Consider the following 19,615-nt stretch of genomic DNA (forward strand, 5'->3'; position numbering starts at 1 on the left):
TCTGCTGCTTTTATTAGTTGGTGGTTCCTCGACCCATGATTGCTTTCTTTGTGTTCCTCTCTGGTCTCAGCAGGATTATGTAACATTTGGGTCCAAACAGCGCCACCAAGAGGCCAAAACTGGAGGCCAGGATGGCAAATATCTCCACTGCATCTGCATATTTTCCTGGTGAGTTGACATACGCAGGGACAAAGGCCACCCACACAGCACAGAAGATGAGCATACTGAATGTGATGAGTTTGGCCTCATTGAAGTTGTCAGGAAGATTTCTTGCCAGAAATGCTAAGAGGAAGCTGAGGATAGCCAAAAGGCCAATATAGCCAAGCAGAACTGCAAAGCCAACTGTGGACCCAACTACACACTCATATACTATCTCGTCATTGTGGTATTGAGTGTTTTTTTGTGGAGCAGGTGTGGAGGAAACAATCCAGACAATGCAAATTGCTGTCTGGATAGATGTAAGAACCAGAACTGTCCCTCTCTGCTGCATTATGCCAAACCACTTGAGAGCAGCTCCACCTCCTGGCTTGGAGGCCTTGAACACAGCCACGACAACCATGGTTTTAACCAGAATGCATGAGACACAAAGCACAAAGCTGATCCCAAATGCAGCATGTCTCAGCTGGCATGTCCATAGTCTGGGACGACCGATAAACAACAGCGAACACAGGAAACAGAGTTTAAGAGCAACCAAGAGCAGGAAACTCAGTTCTGAATTGTTGGCGCGTACCATGGGTGTATGTTTATGATAGCTGAAGATTCCAAGTACAACAGCACAGATAAAAGTGCCCAGCAATGAGGCAGCTGTCAAGCAGATACCCAAAGGCTCATGGTATGAGAGAAACTCTGTTTTCTTCGGAACACAATGGTCACGCTGAGGGCTGGACCAGAAGTCCTCTGGACAACTGGTGCACTCCATGGAGTCTGAAAAAAAGAGAGAAGTGGGTGAGGTACATTGCTTATTACGTAAGATAATATTCTGAGAGAAATAAAAAATATTGAAGATGAAAATTCACCAGTTTTATTGCTGATCTTGCCCTCAGAACACGAGATGCAGTCAAAACAGCACTCAGGTTCACCATTCTTTCTTGCCATACGGGTACCTGGAGGACAGCTGTCACTGCACACTGAAAGAGGTGGCTGTAGGGAGAAAAATAAATCTGTCATCATGATTATTGTAATCTGCTTTGCTCTACTGTCCAAAATAGGAACAATCTGAACAAACAGAACTTACCTTTTTTGATATAAAGTTCCAGGAGATTTTGTCTTCAACAATTTTGAGTTCTTCACCTTTAGAGTCTGACCTCTTAACCTCACCCACATTCTGAACTATAGTTCTTCCATCAGGGAGCCACACCCAGTTAATGATGTCATAGATTGGCAAGGCATCACCATTCTTATCAAATGACACTTGATCACCAAATTGTGTGGTGAAGTTGACCTTTTGCAAATAATGAACAAGCTACAAATGGATAACAGAAATTGACAGATTAAGTGTATTGAAGGGCTCAAACCGAGCAAAGGTTTATCCGCAATTTCCTGACATTTTTATCTTTTAATAGTTTTATCTTTTTTATGCACCCTAAAGTGGAGGCTGCTTTGTCTATTTTTAGTATTACTTTTTTTACTTTTTGAACAATATGGTGAATAGAAGCTGGCATACCAATAACATTTTTGGGTGTCATTAATAACATTCAAAATCTGAAACAACAAAACAATAATACATTCAGTCAGTAACTCAATATGTAGCTGCTATTATTGGAAACATAAACAGGTAGAGCGTAGGTTGATACCACACCTGCCATGGCTCCAGTGTTTGCATCCTGGCACAGCTGTGCCCACTGAAAGGCCCTCTCCCTGGCTCGCACTGCATTATATCATCAAGGGCATACGCAAGAGCATACACAGCCTTGTAAATGTTGTACTCAGGCCTGAGATTAGACACATCCAAAAACTCAGTGTCAACATTTTCTAAGTCTTCATCTCCAGTGCAAAGTGCTTCTCCAGCTTTCAACCAACCAGCTGTAGCAAATCTACACTGAAATGTGTATTCCCAAAACTGCATCACCTGAATAACAGTATAGAATGAGATTAATGACAACAGAAACTGAAACATGTTATTTATGATAATTATTATCATTTTTTGTTTATGTGATAAGAATTTGTTGAATTCAACTTATACCATGTTATTTCCAGAGTGGTTGTTTCCATTTTGGTCGGGACGTATTTGTAAGAGGAATTCCCTGAGCCCTGGTATTTCTCCTCGACGAATGGCGATGCCAAGTGTGCCACTCAGGTATGGCATGAGTTCTGGTGTCTGGAGCACAGTAGATGCTGTCCAGGCTTCACTTGCAATCCACTGCTGGCCTGTCACATTCTGCCTCAGCACCTGTGTATAGCATTATAAAGAGTTTATGCCAGACTTCTTTTTTAAAATTATACAATTGAATTGCAACACAATGATCTACAACAATTTATTTTATCACTTAAACACAGATTTAAAACTTTTAGCATAAAAATCCCAAATTAGGGTTTATTAAAATCTACAATTAAATGGAACAGTCACTGTAAAGTAAGGTAAATGAGCCATGCTGTTTAATCCATACATAAAAGGTAGAGCTTTCCAAAATGGCATTACTCAAGTTTACAACTGGCTTCCGTTATTTATGTGAGCTTCCCTATAAACCTGATCACTGTAGTCTAATTATTTATTATTCCTTATACTTTTAGGGAGTAGTTCTTTCATTATTGCACACTGATTGAAACCTACAAATGTATTAAAATATTTCAAGCCAGGTTTTTCTATTGAGCTGAATCTTTTTTGGTTCAAATTTTGGACATATAAACTGGAACCACTATCAACAACTATGAACTGATGATGGTCTAACTGGAACTGATATGTGACTTAGTATAATTAATACATTTTTTAAAACCACGTATTTCTGAATTGTATTATATATTTGATTCCAACCTCTTCCATGAGATGAATCATGTTGAACTCGTGTGCGAACACCATGACCACACGAGCTGTGGATCTCTTCATCACATCAACAATCCTCCTCAGTTCAATTGGGTCGCTGTCCCAAGGCAAAACCTCCAAGTAAGCTAGACAACCTCCACCAGACTTAGTCAGATCAGATTGGAAGGATCGAGCAACATGGAGTCCATAGTCATCATCACTGACCAGCAGGCCAACCCAAGTCCAGCCAAAGTGTTTTAGAATCTGAGTCATAGCACGCACCTAAATGAAAATATTGGTGTGAAAAGATCAATGCAAGTATACTCATTTAAAAGACACAAATTAAAAACTTAAATTATTGTTAAATTACAAATTAAATTACGACAAAAGATTAGGTTTGTGTCATTTGTGAAAATGTCTACTAGCTTGTTTTGAATTAATCAGACCGAGTTTGTAGCTCTAATCTTAGTAAATGTGAGCCACCTGGAAAGCATCACTTGGAATTGTTCTAAAGAAGGATGGAAACCGTTGTCGATCGCTAAGGCAGGAACAAGTGGAAAAATAACTCACCTATAAGGAAACATAGAGTATAATGTTACCAATTTCATCCAAATTGTAACCACTTAATACATTTATATATTTAAACAATGTATCACTTTAATATGGCATTGATTCAAAGACAGCATATAGAAATAGGTTTTTTTTAAAAAGAGGATAGAAGCACTTACAATGGGCATTTTGTATAAACCCAGCACATTGGAAGTGGCAATAGTAAATGAAGAGGCATAATCACCAACAATCCCCAGTACTGGTGGGGTCCCTAAACAGTTCTCCTCAAACACGTACTGCTCTTCTCTGCCACTGGCCAGTAATAATCCTCCACTGAATCCAGTTATTAGTGCACCACAATTGTCATAAAGACTGTATCCCAGAGTTACGTTAGGTAACAGATTGGAGTTCCTGTTGATCTCATCAATAGCAAAGGCCATGGTCATAGCATGCCTGAACCCTAGAGTGTCAAACCTAGCACAGACAATATTGTAATCAACTACTATAAAGTAATATGGCTCTGTTTGAACTGGACAGATAAAAATACCTATGTAAATAACATGTTACACAGTTACAATAATATACTTTCCATATATGTATTCTAACATTTTAGTCACTTAAATTGTCATGAAAAGTTATATCACTGGTGTTTCATGCTTGTTTCAGCACAGTCCAATTTTTTCTTAAAACTTACCCATTGCAGCTTGGCTGTTGTGGCTCTGAGGTGTAAGTCCACTCAGGGAAGATAGAGGTATAATGCACCTCGAACAGACCACCCAAAACCACATCTCCAGGCTTGTGCATTTCATTAAGACGAAAATTGCTCTGTAATTTACAACTTGAGGAAAAAGAATTAGATACAGAGTATAAGGAGGAAGAGAAATAAATTAAGATGTGGAGAGATATGCGAAGAAAAGCTCCCATAACTGCCCTCCTCCCTTCCCTTCTGTTTCCATTGTTCATACATGGCTATTTTTATATGCAGGTTTTTTTTTTCATTCCTGATGCACTGTCTACATCATTGTTTAATCTTTCATGCCAGCCATCAGGGCATTGGTTATGGGGGCAGGACACAATATATGCACATTTTATAATGTTGTTATAATGTAATTTATCAAACATTAAATTAAAATGCCATATGCCTATGCCATATTAGCAGTTGTTTTAGCAAATATAGGATATGAACTATATTTTATATTTTGTAAATCACTTAAATTTTTATACTCTTGTAACTTAAAACCCATCTAATTTATACTTTCTATATATTTTGTAATATCTGCAGATTGTAATCAATTGCATACCATTGATAAGTAGCCTATTACTTAAATCACATTTTTGTGTTATATTTGTTAAAATTACCTTAACATACCAACAAGAGGAGGATGGTCCATAGGGGCAGAAGACATTGCTCCTCACTTATTTTTTGAGAGGCTAGAGGGAGTATCATATTCGAAATTAAAGACTAATATAGAAAAAGCTGTGCTCAAATAATAGTTGCCTAAATGAATCCTCAATATCTTCAAACAACAATATGTCGATGTCTGTGTAAATACTGGTAAATGTGGTATACAGGGACATGACCTGCTAGACGGGGACCATGGTTGGCTAGCCTCACTCTCCCATCATGGTTTTTTGTTCTCCATTGGTTTCTGTGTAAATACTGGTAACTGTGGTATACAGGGACATAATCCACTAGACGGGGACCATGGTCAGTTAACCTCATTCTCCTGTCCTGGTACTTTGAGTTGTTGTTTCTTCCGCAGTCTTCTATCCCCATTCTCGTATCCTGGGGTTTTCGTGCAGGTTTCTTCTGAGAGTTAACCCCAGAGAAGGCTCTCTGCCTTGTTGGAGACCTTCTGCAGGTTCCCACGTTTTCTGTCATGGTTCTTTATTCCCTTGGTGTCTGTGTAAATATGGTATACAGGGAAATAACCCGTAAGTCAGGGTCCATGGTAGGCTTGCCTTGTTCTCCTTAATGATTATTAATAATTATTAAGCGTACTATGCTATGATTTAATTCTCTATGGATTCAATTGGAATAGGAAGTTCAGTTTTATGCTTTTGTTTAACATCCGGTTTTATTACATACGGCCTGAATTATTGTTGTTGTTGTTGCGTCTATGTAATTGCCTTTTTTTTATGTATTTTAATGTATTTTATTCACTCCTGCTATTTACAATGGTTAACTACTACTCTTTAAAGCACTTTGAATTGCCTCAGTCTATGGAATATGCTATGCAAATATAGCTGCCTTGCCTTCCATCTTTATGTCACTGTGTGATTTGTATTCAAGCTGGTGGTTTTGACTTTGCGGTTAGAGTCCACAGTTGTAGTGTTTAACCTGGTGGTTACAGTTCCCAGTGATTTGTGGTTATCCTGTTGGTTAGAGTCCCCAATTATTTGTGTTTAACTTGGGGGTTAGAGTCCAAGATGACTTGTGTTTAACCTGGTGGTGAGCCCCTAAGAATTTTTGTTAAAGGTGGTGAGGAAGAGAGACGAGCCAAGCAGTACAAATTGCCGCTTGGATCGTGCTCAGTCATATTATATGCAGATGATGTGTTGTTTTTTGTCTTAAATCCAAAAAGTTCGATGGAAACTGGAATAAACAGGATCCTAAGTACAATGTTTCAGCACCTACTGAAGTGTCAATATAGGAGCAACCTGAATCAGTCATGCTACTCGGCTCACAGAATTGTGCCTACATGTGCCAAGCTTTCCTCTAATTGTTTGAGCCATTATGAAACACAATTGTTTCCTTTAACCTCCCTGTTCTGTCCAGTTGAATCAGACCAATTTACATATTTTCTCTCTGAAAATTACTTTTTTTTTAATAACTTATTGTTTTTCCTTGATCTTTGATTTTAGTCACATGTGGCTTCTGAACACACAAAATAAATTGTATTTTTAATATTGAGTGTAGAATATAGTCAGTCAAATCCCAGAGCAACCTCTGCAGGAATCACACCTGTTGGCAAGTCTCAGAAAAAAATCACATTTTCAAGCAAAAGTATTTAAAACAAAAGAACTGATCTCATAATAAATGATGACACATATTATTATATATTTTATTAAATGGTTGTATTTGTTCGATGTAAGACTAGAGACATCCAGCTATTCACACAGAAGACATCATCTCACTCAACAAAATCTAACTTTTATGATAGACTTGGTTTGCCATTGTAAAAATACAACTGAATATAATATTGTTTTAAACTAGTTGATAATTTTGGTTTCTGCTGCTTTTATTAGTTGGTGGTTCCTCGACCCATGATTGCTTTCTTCGTGTTCCTCTCTGGTCTGAGCAGGATTATGTAACATTTGGGTCCAAACAGCGCCACCAAGAGGCCAAAACTGGAGGCCAGGATGGCAAATATCTCCACTGCATCTGCATATTTGCCCGGTGAGTTGACATACGCAGGGACAAAGGCCACCCACACAGCACAGAAGATGAGCATACTGAATGTGATGAGTTTGGCCTCATTGAAGTTGTCAGGAAGATTTCTTGCCAGAAATGCTAAGAGGAAGCTGAGGATAGCCAAAAAACCAATGTAACCAAGTAAAACTGCAAAGCCAATTGTGGACCCAACTACACACTCATAAACAATCTTGTCATTGTGGTACTGAGTGTTTTTATGTGGAGCAGGTGTGGAGGAAACAATCCAGACAATGCAAATTGCTGTCTGGATAGATGTAAGAACCAGAACTGTCCCTCTCTGCTGCATTATGCCAAACCACTTGAGAGTAGCTCCACCTCCTGGCTTGGAGGCCTTGAACACAGCCAGAACCACCATGGTTTTAACCAGAATGCATGAGACACAAAGCACAAAGCTGATCCCAAATGCAGCATGTCTCAGCTGGCATGTCCATAGTCTGGGACGACCGATAAACAACAGCGAACACAGGAAACAGAGTTTAAGAGCAACCAAGAGCAGGAAACTCAGTTCTGAATTGTTGGCGCGTACCATGGGTGTATGTTTATGATAGCTGAAGATTCCAAGTACAACAGCACAGATAAAAGTGCCCAGCAATGAGGCAGCTGTCAAGCAGATACCCAAAGGCTCATGGTACGAGAGAAACTCTGTTTTCTTAGCAACACAATGGTCTCGTTGAGGGCTGGACCAGAAGTCCTCTGGACAACTGGTGCACTCCATGGAGTCTGAAAAAAAGAGAGAAGTGGGTGAGGTACATTGCTTATTACGTAAGGTAATATTCTGAGAGTGAAAAAAAATATTGAAGATGAAAATTCACCAGTTTTATTGCTGATCTTGCCCTCAGAACACGGGATGCAGTCAAAACAGCACTCAGGTTCACCCTTCTTTCTTGCCATGCGGGTACCTGGAGGACAGCTGTCACTGCACACTGAAAGAGGTGGCTGTAGGGAGAAAAATAAATCTGTCATCATGATTATTGTATCCTGCTTTGCTCCTCCGTCCAAAATAGGAACAATCTGAACAAACAGAACTTACCTTTTTTGATATAAAGTTCCAGGAGATTTTGTCTTCAACAATTTTGAGTTCTTCACCTTTAGAGTCTGACCTCTTAACCTCACCCACATTCTGAACTATAGTTCTTCCATCAGGGAGCCACACCCAGTTAATGATGTCATAGATTGGCAAGGCATCACCATTCTTATCAAATGACACTTGATCACCAACTTGTGTGGTGAAGTTGACCTTTTGCAAATAATGAACAAGCTACAAATGGATAACAGAAATCGACAGATTAAGTGTATTGAAGGACTCAAACCGAGCAAAGGTTTATCCACAATTTCCTGACATTTTTATCTTTTAATAGTTTTATCTTTTTTATGCACCCTAAAGTTGAGGCTGCTTTGTCTATTTTTAGTATTACATCTTTTACTTTTTGAACAATATGGTGAATAGAAGCCTGCATACCAATAACATTTTTGGGTGTTAACATTAAAAAACTGAAACAACAAAACAATAATACATTCAGTCAGTAACTCAATATGTAGCTGCTATTATTGGAAACATAAACAGGTAGAGCGTAGGTTGATACCACACCTGCCATGGCTCCAGTGTTTGCATCCTGGCACAGCTGTGCCCACTGAAAGGCCCTCTCCCTGGCTCGCACTGCATTATATCATCAAGGGCATACGCAAGAGCATACACAGCCTTGTAAATGTTGTACTCAGGCCTGAGATCAGACACATCCAAAAACTCAGTGTCAACATTTTCTAAGTCTTCATCTCCAGTGCAAAGTGCTTCTCCAGCTTCCAACCAACCAGCTGTAGCAAATCTACACTGAAATGTGTATTCCCAAAACTGCATCACCTGAATAACAGTATAGTATGAGATTAATGACAACAGAAACTGAAACATGTTATTTATAATAATTATCATTTTTCATTTATGTGATAAGAATTTGTTGAATTCAACTTATACCATGTTATTTCCAGAGTGGTTGTTTCCATTGTGGTCAGGACGTATTTGTAAGAGGAATTCCCTGAGCCCTGGTATTTCTCCTCGACGGATGGCGATGCCAAGTGTGCCACTCAGGTATGGCATGAGTTCTGGTGTCTGGAGCACAGTAGATGCTGTCCAGGCTTCACTTGCAATCCACTGCTGGCCTGTCACATTCTGCCTCAGCACCTGTGTATAGCATTATAAAGAGTTTATGCCAGACGCCTTTTTTTTAAATATACAATTGAATTGCAACACAATGATTTACAACAATTTCTTTTATCACAAAGCACAGATTTAAATTTAGCATAAGAAGCCCAAATTAGGTTTTTTTTAAATGACTACATTTAAATGGAACAGTCACTGTAAAGTAAGGTAAATGAGCCATGCTGTTGAATTCCATACATGATAGGTAGAGCTTTCCAAAATGGCATTACTCAAGTTTACAACTGGCTTCCATTATTTTTGTGAGCTTCCCTGTACACCTGATAAATGTAGTCTAATTATTCATTATTTATTACACTGTTAGGGAGTGTTTTTTTCATTATTGCACACTGATTGAAACCTACAAATTTAGTAAAATATTTCAAGCCAGGTTTGGAACCACTATCAACAACTTTGAATTGATGATGGTCTAACTGGAACTGATATGTGATTTAGTATAATGAATAAATTTTTTAAAACCACGTATTTCTGAATTGTATAATACACTTGATTCCAACCTCTTCCATGAGATGAATCATCTTGAACTCGTGTGCGAACACCATGACCACACGAGCTGTGGATCTCTTCATCACATCAGCAATCCTCCTCAGTTCAATTGGGTCGCTGTCCCAGGGCAAAACCTCCAAGTAAGCTAGACAACCTCCACCAGACTTAGTCAGATCAGATTGGAAGGATCGAGCAACATGGAGTCCATAGTCATCATCATCGACCAGCAGGCCAACCCAAGTCCAGCCAAAGTGTTTTAGAATCTGAATCATAGCACGCACCTAAATGAATATATTGGTGTGAAAAGATCAGTGCAAGTATACTCATTTAAAAGACACAAATTAAAAACTGAAATTATTGTTCAATTATAAATTAAACTCAGAGAAAACATAAGGTTTGTGTCATTTGCGAAAATTTCTACTAGCTTTTTGTGAATGAAACAGAGTTTGTAGCTCTAATCTTGGGAAAAGTGATTCACCTGGAAAGCATCACTTGGGATTGTTCTAAAGAAGGACGGATACCGTTGTCGATCGCTAAGGCAGGAGCAGGTGGAAAAATAACTTACCTATGAAAAAATACACAGTGTAATGTTACCACTGTTGCAAATTGTAACCACTTAATACATCTATATATTCAAACAATGTATCACTTTAAAAATGGCATTGATTCAAAGACAGCATATAGAAATAGGTTTAAAAAAATAGAGGATAGAAATGCTTACCAAGGGAATTTTGTATAAACCCAGCACATTGGAAGTGGCAATAGAAAATGTAGAGGCAGAACCACCAACAATCCCCAGTACTGGTGGGGTGCCTAAACAGTTCTCCTCAAACACGTACTGCTCTTCTCTGCCACTGGCCAGTAATAATCCTCCACTGAATCCAATTATAAGTGCACCACAATTGTCATAAAGACTGTATCCCAGAGTTACGTTAGGTAACAGATTGGAGTTCCTGTTGATCTCATCAATAGCAAAGGCCATGGTCATAGCATGCCTGAACCCTAGAGTGTCAAACCTAGCACAGACAATATTGTAATCAACTACTATAAAGTAATATGGCTCTGTTTGAACTGGATAGATAAAAATACCTATGTAAATAACATGTTACACAGTTACAATAATATACTTTTCATAGATGAATTCCAATATTTTACAATTATCACTTAAACTGTCATGAAAAGTTATATCACTGGGGCTTAATGCTTGTCTAAGCACAGTCCAATTTTTCTTAAAACTTACCCATTGCAGCTTGGCTGTTGTGGCTCTGAGGTGTAAGTCCACTCAGGGAAGACAGAGGTATAGTGCACCTGGAACAGACCACCCAAAACCACATCTCCAGGCTTGTGCATTTCATTAAGACGAAAATTGCTCTGTAATTTACAACTTGAGGAAAAAGAATTAGATACAGAGTATAAGGAGGAAGAGAAATAAATTAAGATGTGGAGAGATGTGTGAAGAAAAGCTCCCATAACTGCCCTCCTCCCTTCCCTTCTGTTTCCATTGTTCATACAAGGCTATTTTTATATGCAGGTTTTTTTTCATTACTGATGCACGGTCTACATCATTGTTTAATCTTTCATGCCAGCCATCAGGGCATTGGTTATGGGGGCAGGACATAATACACGTACATGTTTTTTATGTTAATGTAATTTATCAAACATTAAATTAAAATGCCATATGCCTATGCCATATAAGCAGTTGTTTTAGCAAATATAGGATATGAACTATATTTTATATTTTGTAAATCACTTAAATTTTTATACTCTTGTAACTTAAAACCCATCTAATTTATACTTTAAATACATTTTTTAATATCTGCAGATTGTAATCAATTGCATACTATTGATAAGTAGCCTATTACTTAAATCACATTTTTGTGTTATATTTGTTAGAATTACCTTTACATACCAGCAAGAGGAGGATGGTCCATAGGGGCAGAAAAGATTGCTCCTCACTTATTTTTTGAGAGGCTAGAGGGAGTATCATTTTCGAAATTAAAGACTAATATAGAAGAAGCTGTGCTCAAATGATAGTTGCCTAAATGAATCCTCAATATCTTCAAACAACAATATGTCGATGTCTGTGTAAATATTGGTAAATGTGGTATACAGGGACATGACCCACTAGACGGGGACCATGGTTGGCTAGCCTTGCTCTCCCATCATGGTTCTTTTTTCCATTGGTGTCTGTAAATACTGGTAACTGTGGTATACAGGGACATAACCCACTAGACGGGGACCATGGTCAGTTAACCTCATTCTCCTGTCCTGGTTCTTTGAGTTGTATTATTTTTTCTTCAAGTTTTTACCCCCACGAAAGGCTCTCTCCCTTGAGGGAGACCCCCCCAGGTGTGTTAATAATGGTGAATGTGGTATACAGGGACATAATCCGGTAGATGGAAACCGCAGTCTTCTAGCCCCATTCTCGTGTCCTTGGGTTTTCTTGCAGGTTTCTTCCGAGAGTTAACCCCAGAGAAGGCTCTCTGCCTTGGCGGAGACCTTCTGTAGGTTCCCACGTTTTCCGTCATGGTTCTTTATTCCCTTGGTGTCTGTGTAAATATGGTATACGGGGAAATAACCCGTAAGTCAGGGTCCATGGTCAGCTAGCCTTGTTCTCCTTAATGATTATTAATAATTATTTAGTATGTTATGCTGTGATTTAATTCTCTATGGATTCAATTGGAATAGGAAGTTCAGTGTTAACATCTGGTTTTAATACATACGGCCTGAATTATTGTTGTTGTTGTTGCGTCTATGTATTTGCCTTTTTTTATGTATTTTAATGTATTTTATTCACTCCTGCTATTTAGAATTGTTTACTACTACTCTTTAAAGCACTTTGAATTGCCTCAGTCTATGGAATATGCTATGCAAATATAGCTGCCTTGCCTTCCATCTTTATGTCACTGTGTGATTTGTATTCAAGCTGGTGGTTTTGACTTTGCGGTTAGAGTCCACAGTTGTTAGTGTTTAACCTGGTGGTTACAGTTCCCAGTGATTTGTGGTTATCCTGTTGGTTAGAGTCCCCAATTATTTGTGTTTAACTTGGGGGTTAGAGTCCCAAGATGACTTGTGTTTAACTTGGTGGTGAGTCCCCAAGAATTTTTGTTAAAGGTGGTGAGGAAGAGACGAGCCAAGCAGTGCAAATCGCTGCTTGGATCGTGCTCAGTCATATTATATGCAGATGTGTTGTTTTTTGTCTTAAATCCAAAAAGTTCGATTGAAACTGGAATTAACAGGATCCTAAGTACAATTTTTCAGCACCTACTGAAGTGTCAATATAGGAGTAACCTGATCAGTTAGCTACTCGGCTCACAGAATTGTGCCTACATGTGCCAAGCTTTCCTCTAATTGTTTGAGCCATTATGAAACACAATTGTTTCCTTTAACCTCCCTGTTCTGTCCAGTTGAATCAGACCAATTTACACATTTTCTCTCTGGAAATTGCTTTTTTTTTAAACTTATTGTTTTTCCTTGATCTTTGATTTTAGTCACATGTGGCTTCTGAACACACAAAATAAATTGTATTTTTAATATTGAGTGTAGAATATAGTCAATCCAATCCCAGAGCAACCTCTGCAGGAATCACACCTGTTGGCAAGTCTCAGAAAAAAATCACATTTTCAAGCAACAGTACTTAAAACGAAAGAACTGATCTCATAATAAATGATGACACATATTATTATATGTTTTATGAAATGGTTGTATTTGTTCGATGTAAGACTAGAGACATCCAGCTATCCACACAGAAGACATCATCTCACTCAACAAAATCTAACTTTTATGATCGACTTGGTTTGCCATTGTAAAAATACAACTGAATATAATATTGTTTTAAACTAGTTGATAATTTTGGTTTCTGCTGCTTTTATTAGTTGGTGGTTCCTCGACCCATGATTGCTTTCTTTGTGTTCCTCTCTGGTCTCAGCAGGATTATGTAACATTTGGGTCCAAACAGCGCCACCAAGAGGCCAAAACTGGAGGCCAGGATGGCAAATATCTCCACTGCATCTGCATATTTGCCCGGTGAGTTGACATACGCAGGGACAAAGGCCACCCACACAGCACAGAAGATGAGCATACTGAATGTGATGAGTTTGGCCTCATTGAAGTTGTCAGGAAGATTTCTTGCCAGAAAGGCTAAGAGAAAGCTGAGGATAGCCAAAAAACCAATGTAACCAAGTAAAACTGCAAAACCAATTGTGGACCCAACTACACACTCATAAACGATCTTGTCATTGTGGTACTGAGTGTTTTTATGTGGAGCAGGTGTGGAGGAAACAATCCAGACAATGCAAATTGCTGTCTGGATAGATGTAAGAACCAGAACTGTCCCTCTCTGCTGCATAATGCCAAACCACTTGAGAGCAGTTCCACCTCCTGGCTTGGAGGCCTTGAACACAGCCAGAACCACCATGGTTTTAACCAGAATGCATGAGACACAAAGCACAAAGCTGATCCCAAATGCAGCATGTCTCAGCTGGCATGTCCATAGTCTGGGACGGCCGATAAACAACAACGAACACAGGAAACAGAGTTTAAGAGCAACCAAGAGCAGGAAACTCAGTTCTGAATTGTTGGCGCGTACCATGGGTGTATGTTTATGATAGCTGAAGATTCCAAGTACAACAGCACAGATTAAAGTGCCCAGCAATGAGGCAACTGTCAAGCAGATACCCAAAGGCTCATGGTATGAGAGAAACTCTGTTTTCTTAGCAACACAATGGTCATGCTGAGGGCTGGACCAGAAGTCTTCTGGACAACTGGTGCACTCCATGGAGTCTGAAAAAAAGAGAGAAGTGGGTGAGGTACATTGCTTATTACATAAGATAATATTCTGAGAGAACTAAAAAATATTGAAGATGAAAATTCACCAGTTTTATTGCTGATCTTGCCCTCAGAACACGAGATGCAGTCAAAACAGCACTCAGGTTCACCCTTCTTTCTTGCCATGCGGGTACCTGGAGGACAGCTGTCACTGCACACTGAAAGAGGTGGCTGTAGGGAGAAAAATAAATCTGTCATCATGATTATTGTATTCTGCTTTGCTCCTCCGTCCAAAATAGGAACAATCTGAACAAACAGAACTTACCTTTTTTGATATAAAGTTCCAGGAGATTTTGTCTTCAACAATTTTGAGTTCTTCACCTTTAGAGTCTGACCTCTTAACCTCACCCACATTCTGAACTATAGTTCTTCCATCAGGGAGCCACACCCAGTTAATGATGTCATAGATTGGCAAGGCATCACCATTCTTATCAAATGACACTTGATCACCAAATTGTGTGGTGAAGTTGACCTTTTGCAAATAATGAACAAGCTACAAATGGATAACAGAAATAAGAATAGACAGATTTAGGGGTATGAAAGACTCAAACCGAGCAAAAGTTTATCCGAATTTTCGTTGAATTACAACTAAATCATGACATTTTTATCATTTAATAGTTTTATCTTTTTTATGCACCAGAAGGTTGAGGCTGCTTTGTCTATTTTTAGTATTACATATTTTACTTTTTAAACAATATGGTGAATAGAAGCCGGCATACCAATAACATTTTTGGGTGTTAACATTCAAAAACTGAAACAACAAAACAATAATACATTCAGTCAGTAACTCAATATGTAGCTGCTATTATTGGAAACATAAACAGGTAGAGCGTAGGTTGATACCACACCTGCCATGGCTCCAGTGTTTGCATCCTGGCACAGCTGTGCCCACTGAAAGGCCCTCTCCCTGGCTCGCATTGCATTATATCATCAAGGGCATACGCAAGAGCATACACAGCCTTGTAAATGTTGTACTCAGGCCTGAGATTAGACACATCCAAAAACTCAGTGTCAACATTTTCTAAGTCTTCATCTCCAGTGCAAAGTGCTTCACCAGCTTTTAACCAACCAGCTGTAGCAAATCTACACTGAAATGTGTATTCCCAAAACTGCATCACCTGAATAACAGCATAGAATGAGATTAATGACAACAGAAACTGAAACATGTTATTTATAATAATTATTATCATTTTTTATTTATGTGATAAGAATTTGTTGAATTCAACTTATACCATGTTATTTCCAGAGTGGTTGTTTCCATTTTGGTCGGGACGTATTTGTAAGAGGAATTCCCTGAGCCCTGGCATTTCTCCTCGACGGATGGCGATGCCAAGTGTGCCACTCAGGTATGGCATGAGTTCTGGTGTCTGGAGCACAGTAGATGCTGTCCAGGCTTCACTTGCAATCCACTGCTGGCCTGTCACATTCTGCCTCAGCACCTGTGTATAGCATTATAAAGAGTTTATGCCAGACTTCTTTTTTTTAAATATACAATTGAATTGCAACACAATGATCTACAACAATTTCTTTTATCACATAAGCACAGATTTAAAAACTTTTAGCATAAGAAGCCCAAATTAGGGTTTTTTAAAATCTACATTTAAATGGAACAGTCACTGTAAAGTAAGGTAAATGAGCCATGCTGTTGAATTCCATACATAATAGGTAGAGCTTTCCAAAATGGTATTACTCAAGTTTACAACTGGCTTCCGTTATTTATGTGAGCTTCCCTGTAAACCTGATAAATGTAGTCTAATTATTTATTATTCCTTATACTGTTAGGGAGTGTTTCTTTCATTATTGCACACTGATTGAAACCTATACATTTATTAAAATATTTCAAGCCAGGTTTTTCTATTGAGCTGAATCTTTTTTGGTTCAAATTTTGGACATATAGATTGGAACCACTATCAACAACTTTGAATTGATGATGGTCTAACTGGATCTGATATGTGACTTAGTATAATTAATACATTGTTTAAAACCACGTATTTCTGAATTGTATTATATATTTGATTCCAACCTCTTCCATGAGATGAATCATCTTGAACTCGTGTGCGAACACCATGACCACACGAGCTGTGGATCTCTTCATCACATCAACAATCCTCCTCAGTTCAATTGGGTCGCTGTCCCAGGGCAAAACCTCCAAGTAAGCTAGACAACCTCCACCAGACTTAGTCAGATCAGATTGGAAGGATCGAGCAACATGGAGTCCATAGTCATCATCATTGACCAGCAGGCCAACCCAAGTCCAGCCAAAGTGTTTTAGAATCTGAATCATAGCACGCACCTAAATGAATATATTGGTGTGAAAAATATACTCATTTAAAAGACACAAATTAAAAACTTAAATTATTGTTCAATTATAAATTAAACTCAGAGAAAACATAAGGTTTGTGTCATTTGCGAAAATTTCTACTAGCTTTTTGTGAATGAAACAGAGTTTGTAGCTCTAATCTTGGGAAAAGTGATTCACCTGGAAAGCATCACTTGGGATTGTTCTAAAGAAGGACGGAAACCGTTGTCGATCGCTAAGGCAGGAGCAGGTGGAAAAATAACTTACCTATGAAAAAATACAATGTAATGTTACCACTGTTGCAAATTGTAACCACTTAATACATCTATATATTCAAACAATGTATCACTTTAAAAATGGCATTGATTCAAAGACAGCATAAAGAAATAGGTTTAAAAAAATAGAGGATAGAAATACTTACCAAGGGCATTTTATATAAACCCAGCACATTGGAAGTGGCAATAGAAAATGTAGAGGCAGAATCACCAACAATCCCCAGTACTGGTGGGGTGCCTAAACAGTTCTCCTCAAACACGTACTGCTCTTCTCTGCCACTGGCCAGTAATAATCCTCCACTGAATCCAATTATAAGTGCACCACAATTGTCATAAAGACTGTATCCCAGAGTTACGTTAGGTAACAGATTGGAGTTCCTGTTAATCTCATCAATAGCAAAGGCCATGGTCATAGCATGCCTGAACCCTAGAGTGTCAAACCTAGCACAGACAATATTGTAATCAACTACTATAAAGTAATATGGCTCTGTTTGAACTGGATAGATAAAAATACCTATGTAAATAACATATTACACAGTTACAATAATATACTTTTCATAGATGTATTCCAATATTTTAGAATTATCACTTAAACTGTCATGAAAAGTTATATCACCGGGGCTTAATGCTTGTTTCAGCACAGTCCAATTTTTTCTTAAAACTTACCCATTGCAGCTTGGCTGTTGTGGCTCTGAGGTGTAAGTCCATTCAGGGAAGACAGAGGTATAGTGCATCTGGAACAGACCACCCAAAACCACATCTCCAGGCTTGTGCATTTCATTAAGACGAAAATTGCTCTGTAATTTACAACTTGAGGAAAAAGAATTAGATACAGAGTATAAGGAGGAAGAGAAATAAATTAAGATGTGGAGAGATGTGTGAAGAAAAGCTCCCATAACTGCCCTCCTCCCTTCCCTTCTGTTTCCATTGTTCATACAAGGCTATTTTTATATGCAGGTTTTTTTTCATTACTGATGCACGGTCTACATCATTGTTTAATCTTTCATGCCAGCCATCAGGGCATTGGTTATGGGGGCAGGACATAATACACGTACATTTTATGATGTTAATGTAATTTATCAAACATTTAATTAAAATGCCATATGCCTATGCCATATTAGCAGTTGTTTTAGCAAATATAGGATATGAACTATATTTTATATTACGTAAATCACTTACATTTTTATACTCATGTAACTTAAAACCCATCTTATTTATACTTTAAATACATTTTGTAATATCTGCAGATTGTAATCAATTGCATACCATTGATAAGTAGCATATTACTTAAATCACATTTTTGTGTTATATTTGTTAAAATTACCTTAACATACCAACAAGAGGAGGATGGTCCATAGGGGCAGAAAACATTGCTCCTCACTTATTTTTTGAGAGGCTAGAGGTAGTATCATTTTTGAAATTCCTTTTTTCCTTTCTACATGGGGTGGGTCTCTTATCATGATAATGAAGTTCCTTTTTTCATATTTTCTATAATTTATACAAAAATATATATAGTGATGGTCCAAGAAAGCATCCTTCCGAACTAATCAGTAACCATAGTAAATTATAGACAAAGCTGTGCTGAAATTTTATTTGTCAAAATTAATCCTCAATATCTTTAAACAACAATATGTCGATGTCTGTGTAAATACTGGTAAATGTGGCATTCAGGGACATAACATGGTAGACAGGGACCGTGATCAGCTAGCCTTGTTCTCCTCTTCTGTTTGTTTTTGCGGGGGGGGGGGGGGGGGGGGGGGTTCCCGAGAGTTTACCCCCAGAGCAGGCTCTCTGCCTTGGGGGAGACCCTCAGCTGGCTCCCCCTCAACCGTCATGGTTCTTTTTACAATAGGTGTTTGTGTTGATACTGGTACATGTGGTATATGGGGACATGACCCACTTGACGGGGACCATGGTTTGCTAGCCTCGTTCTCCCATCTTGGTTCTTTATAGGCAGGGTTTTTACCCCCAGAAAAGGCTCTCTTCCTTGAGGGAGACCCATGGTAGATCCCTCCTTGATCCTATCATTTTTTTCCCCCCAGGTGTCTGTGTAAATACTGGTCAATATGGTATACGGGGACATGACCTGCTAGACGGGGACAATGGTAGGCTAGCCTCACTCTCCCATCCTGGTTCTTTTTTCCATTGGTGTCTGTGTAAATACTGGTAAATGTGGTATTCAGGGACATAACCTGGTAGTCTTGGGGCCGTGGTCAGCTCGCCTTGTTCTCCTGTCCTGGTTCTTTTGAGGTGTTTTTTTTTTTTCAAGTTTTTTCCCCCACAAAAGTCTCTCTCGCTTGAGGGAGACCCTTGGTAGGCTCCCCCTCTCCTGTCATGTTTTTCACCCCCTTGGTGTCTGTGTAAATACTGGTAAATGTGGTACAGGGACAAACTCCGGTAGACAAGGACCGCAGACTACTAGCTCGTTCTCTTGTCCTGGGGTTTCATGCAGGTTTCTCTGAGAGTTAACCCCAGAGAAGGCTCTCTGCCTTGGGGGAGGCCCATGGTTGGACCCTCCTCGATCCTATCATGTTTCCCCCCCCAGGTGTCTGTGTAAATGGGACATGGGACC

General features: G+C 38.8%; 3 protein-coding genes across 3 annotated transcripts; all 3 read right to left on the reverse strand.

Annotated features, from left to right (window-relative positions):
* Positions 1 to 13: 13 nt before the first annotated feature.
* Positions 14 to 4,312, reverse strand: LOC138596871 (extracellular calcium-sensing receptor-like). Its single transcript, XM_069668311.1, has 9 exons — positions 4,203 to 4,312; positions 3,688 to 3,982; positions 3,443 to 3,529; positions 2,972 to 3,241; positions 2,183 to 2,389; positions 1,799 to 2,068; positions 1,235 to 1,462; positions 1,017 to 1,140; positions 14 to 924 (listed from the first exon to the last, which is right to left on the reverse strand). Exons 1-9 carry the CDS (start codon positions 4,310 to 4,312, stop codon positions 14 to 16), a joined length of 2,502 nt encoding a protein of 833 aa, XP_069524412.1.
* Positions 4,313 to 6,753: 2,441 nt separating this feature from the next.
* LOC138596693 (extracellular calcium-sensing receptor-like) lies at positions 6,754 to 10,992 on the reverse strand. The gene is made up of 9 exons (XM_069667993.1): positions 10,883 to 10,992; positions 10,364 to 10,658; positions 10,121 to 10,207; positions 9,654 to 9,923; positions 8,914 to 9,120; positions 8,533 to 8,802; positions 7,975 to 8,202; positions 7,757 to 7,880; positions 6,754 to 7,664 (listed from the first exon to the last, which is right to left on the reverse strand). Exons 1-9 carry the CDS (start codon positions 10,990 to 10,992, stop codon positions 6,754 to 6,756), a joined length of 2,502 nt encoding a protein of 833 aa, XP_069524094.1.
* A 2,521-nt stretch (positions 10,993 to 13,513) lies between these two features.
* On the reverse strand, positions 13,514 to 17,819 carry LOC138596692 (extracellular calcium-sensing receptor-like). The gene is made up of 9 exons (XM_069667992.1): positions 17,710 to 17,819; positions 17,190 to 17,484; positions 16,949 to 17,035; positions 16,493 to 16,762; positions 15,702 to 15,908; positions 15,318 to 15,587; positions 14,735 to 14,962; positions 14,517 to 14,640; positions 13,514 to 14,424 (listed from the first exon to the last, which is right to left on the reverse strand). Exons 1-9 carry the CDS (start codon positions 17,817 to 17,819, stop codon positions 13,514 to 13,516), a joined length of 2,502 nt encoding a protein of 833 aa, XP_069524093.1.
* Between the last annotated feature and the right edge of the window lie 1,796 nt (positions 17,820 to 19,615).

This window comes from Semicossyphus pulcher, unplaced genomic scaffold, assembly GCF_022749685.1.
Source record: "Semicossyphus pulcher isolate SPU_LCO1_2020_fin unplaced genomic scaffold, fSemPul1.0.p SCAF_19, whole genome shotgun sequence".
NCBI classification, from domain to species: domain Eukaryota; kingdom Metazoa; phylum Chordata; class Actinopteri; order Labriformes; family Labridae; genus Semicossyphus; species Semicossyphus pulcher.

What these genes read in the sequence shown, in the direction of transcription:
- LOC138596692 (XM_069667992.1), bottom strand. Translation starts at nt 17,819, where the DNA reads ATGCACAAGCCTGGAGATGTGGTTTTGGGTGGTCTGTTCCAGATGCAC. An exon ending in CAACAGCCAAGCTGCAATGG is followed by an intron (nt 17,485 to 17,709) that starts GTAAGTTTTAAG and finishes TGTCTGTGCTAG; the next exon opens with GTTTGACACTCTAGGGTTCA. An exon ending in GGAACTTTATATCAAAAAAG is followed by an intron (nt 14,641 to 14,734) that starts GTAAGTTCTGTT and finishes TTCTCCCTACAG; the next exon opens with CCACCTCTTTCAGTGTGCAG.
- LOC138596871 (XM_069668311.1), bottom strand. Translation starts at nt 4,312, where the DNA reads ATGCACAAGCCTGGAGATGTGGTTTTGGGTGGTCTGTTCGAGGTGCAT. An exon ending in AAACACTGGAGCCATGGCAG is followed by an intron (nt 1,463 to 1,798) that starts GTGTGGTATCAA and finishes ATCCATTTGTAG; the next exon opens with CTTGTTCATTATTTGCAAAA. An exon ending in GGAACTTTATATCAAAAAAG is followed by an intron (nt 1,141 to 1,234) that starts GTAAGTTCTGTT and finishes TTCTCCCTACAG; the next exon opens with CCACCTCTTTCAGTGTGCAG.
- LOC138596693 (XM_069667993.1), bottom strand. Translation starts at nt 10,992, where the DNA reads ATGCACAAGCCTGGAGATGTGGTTTTGGGTGGTCTGTTCCAGGTGCAC. An exon ending in CAACAGCCAAGCTGCAATGG is followed by an intron (nt 10,659 to 10,882) that starts GTAAGTTTTAAG and finishes TGTCTGTGCTAG; the next exon opens with GTTTGACACTCTAGGGTTCA. An exon ending in CAAGATCAGCAATAAAACTG is followed by an intron (nt 7,665 to 7,756) that starts GTGAATTTTCAT and finishes TCTTTTTTTCAG; the next exon opens with ACTCCATGGAGTGCACCAGT.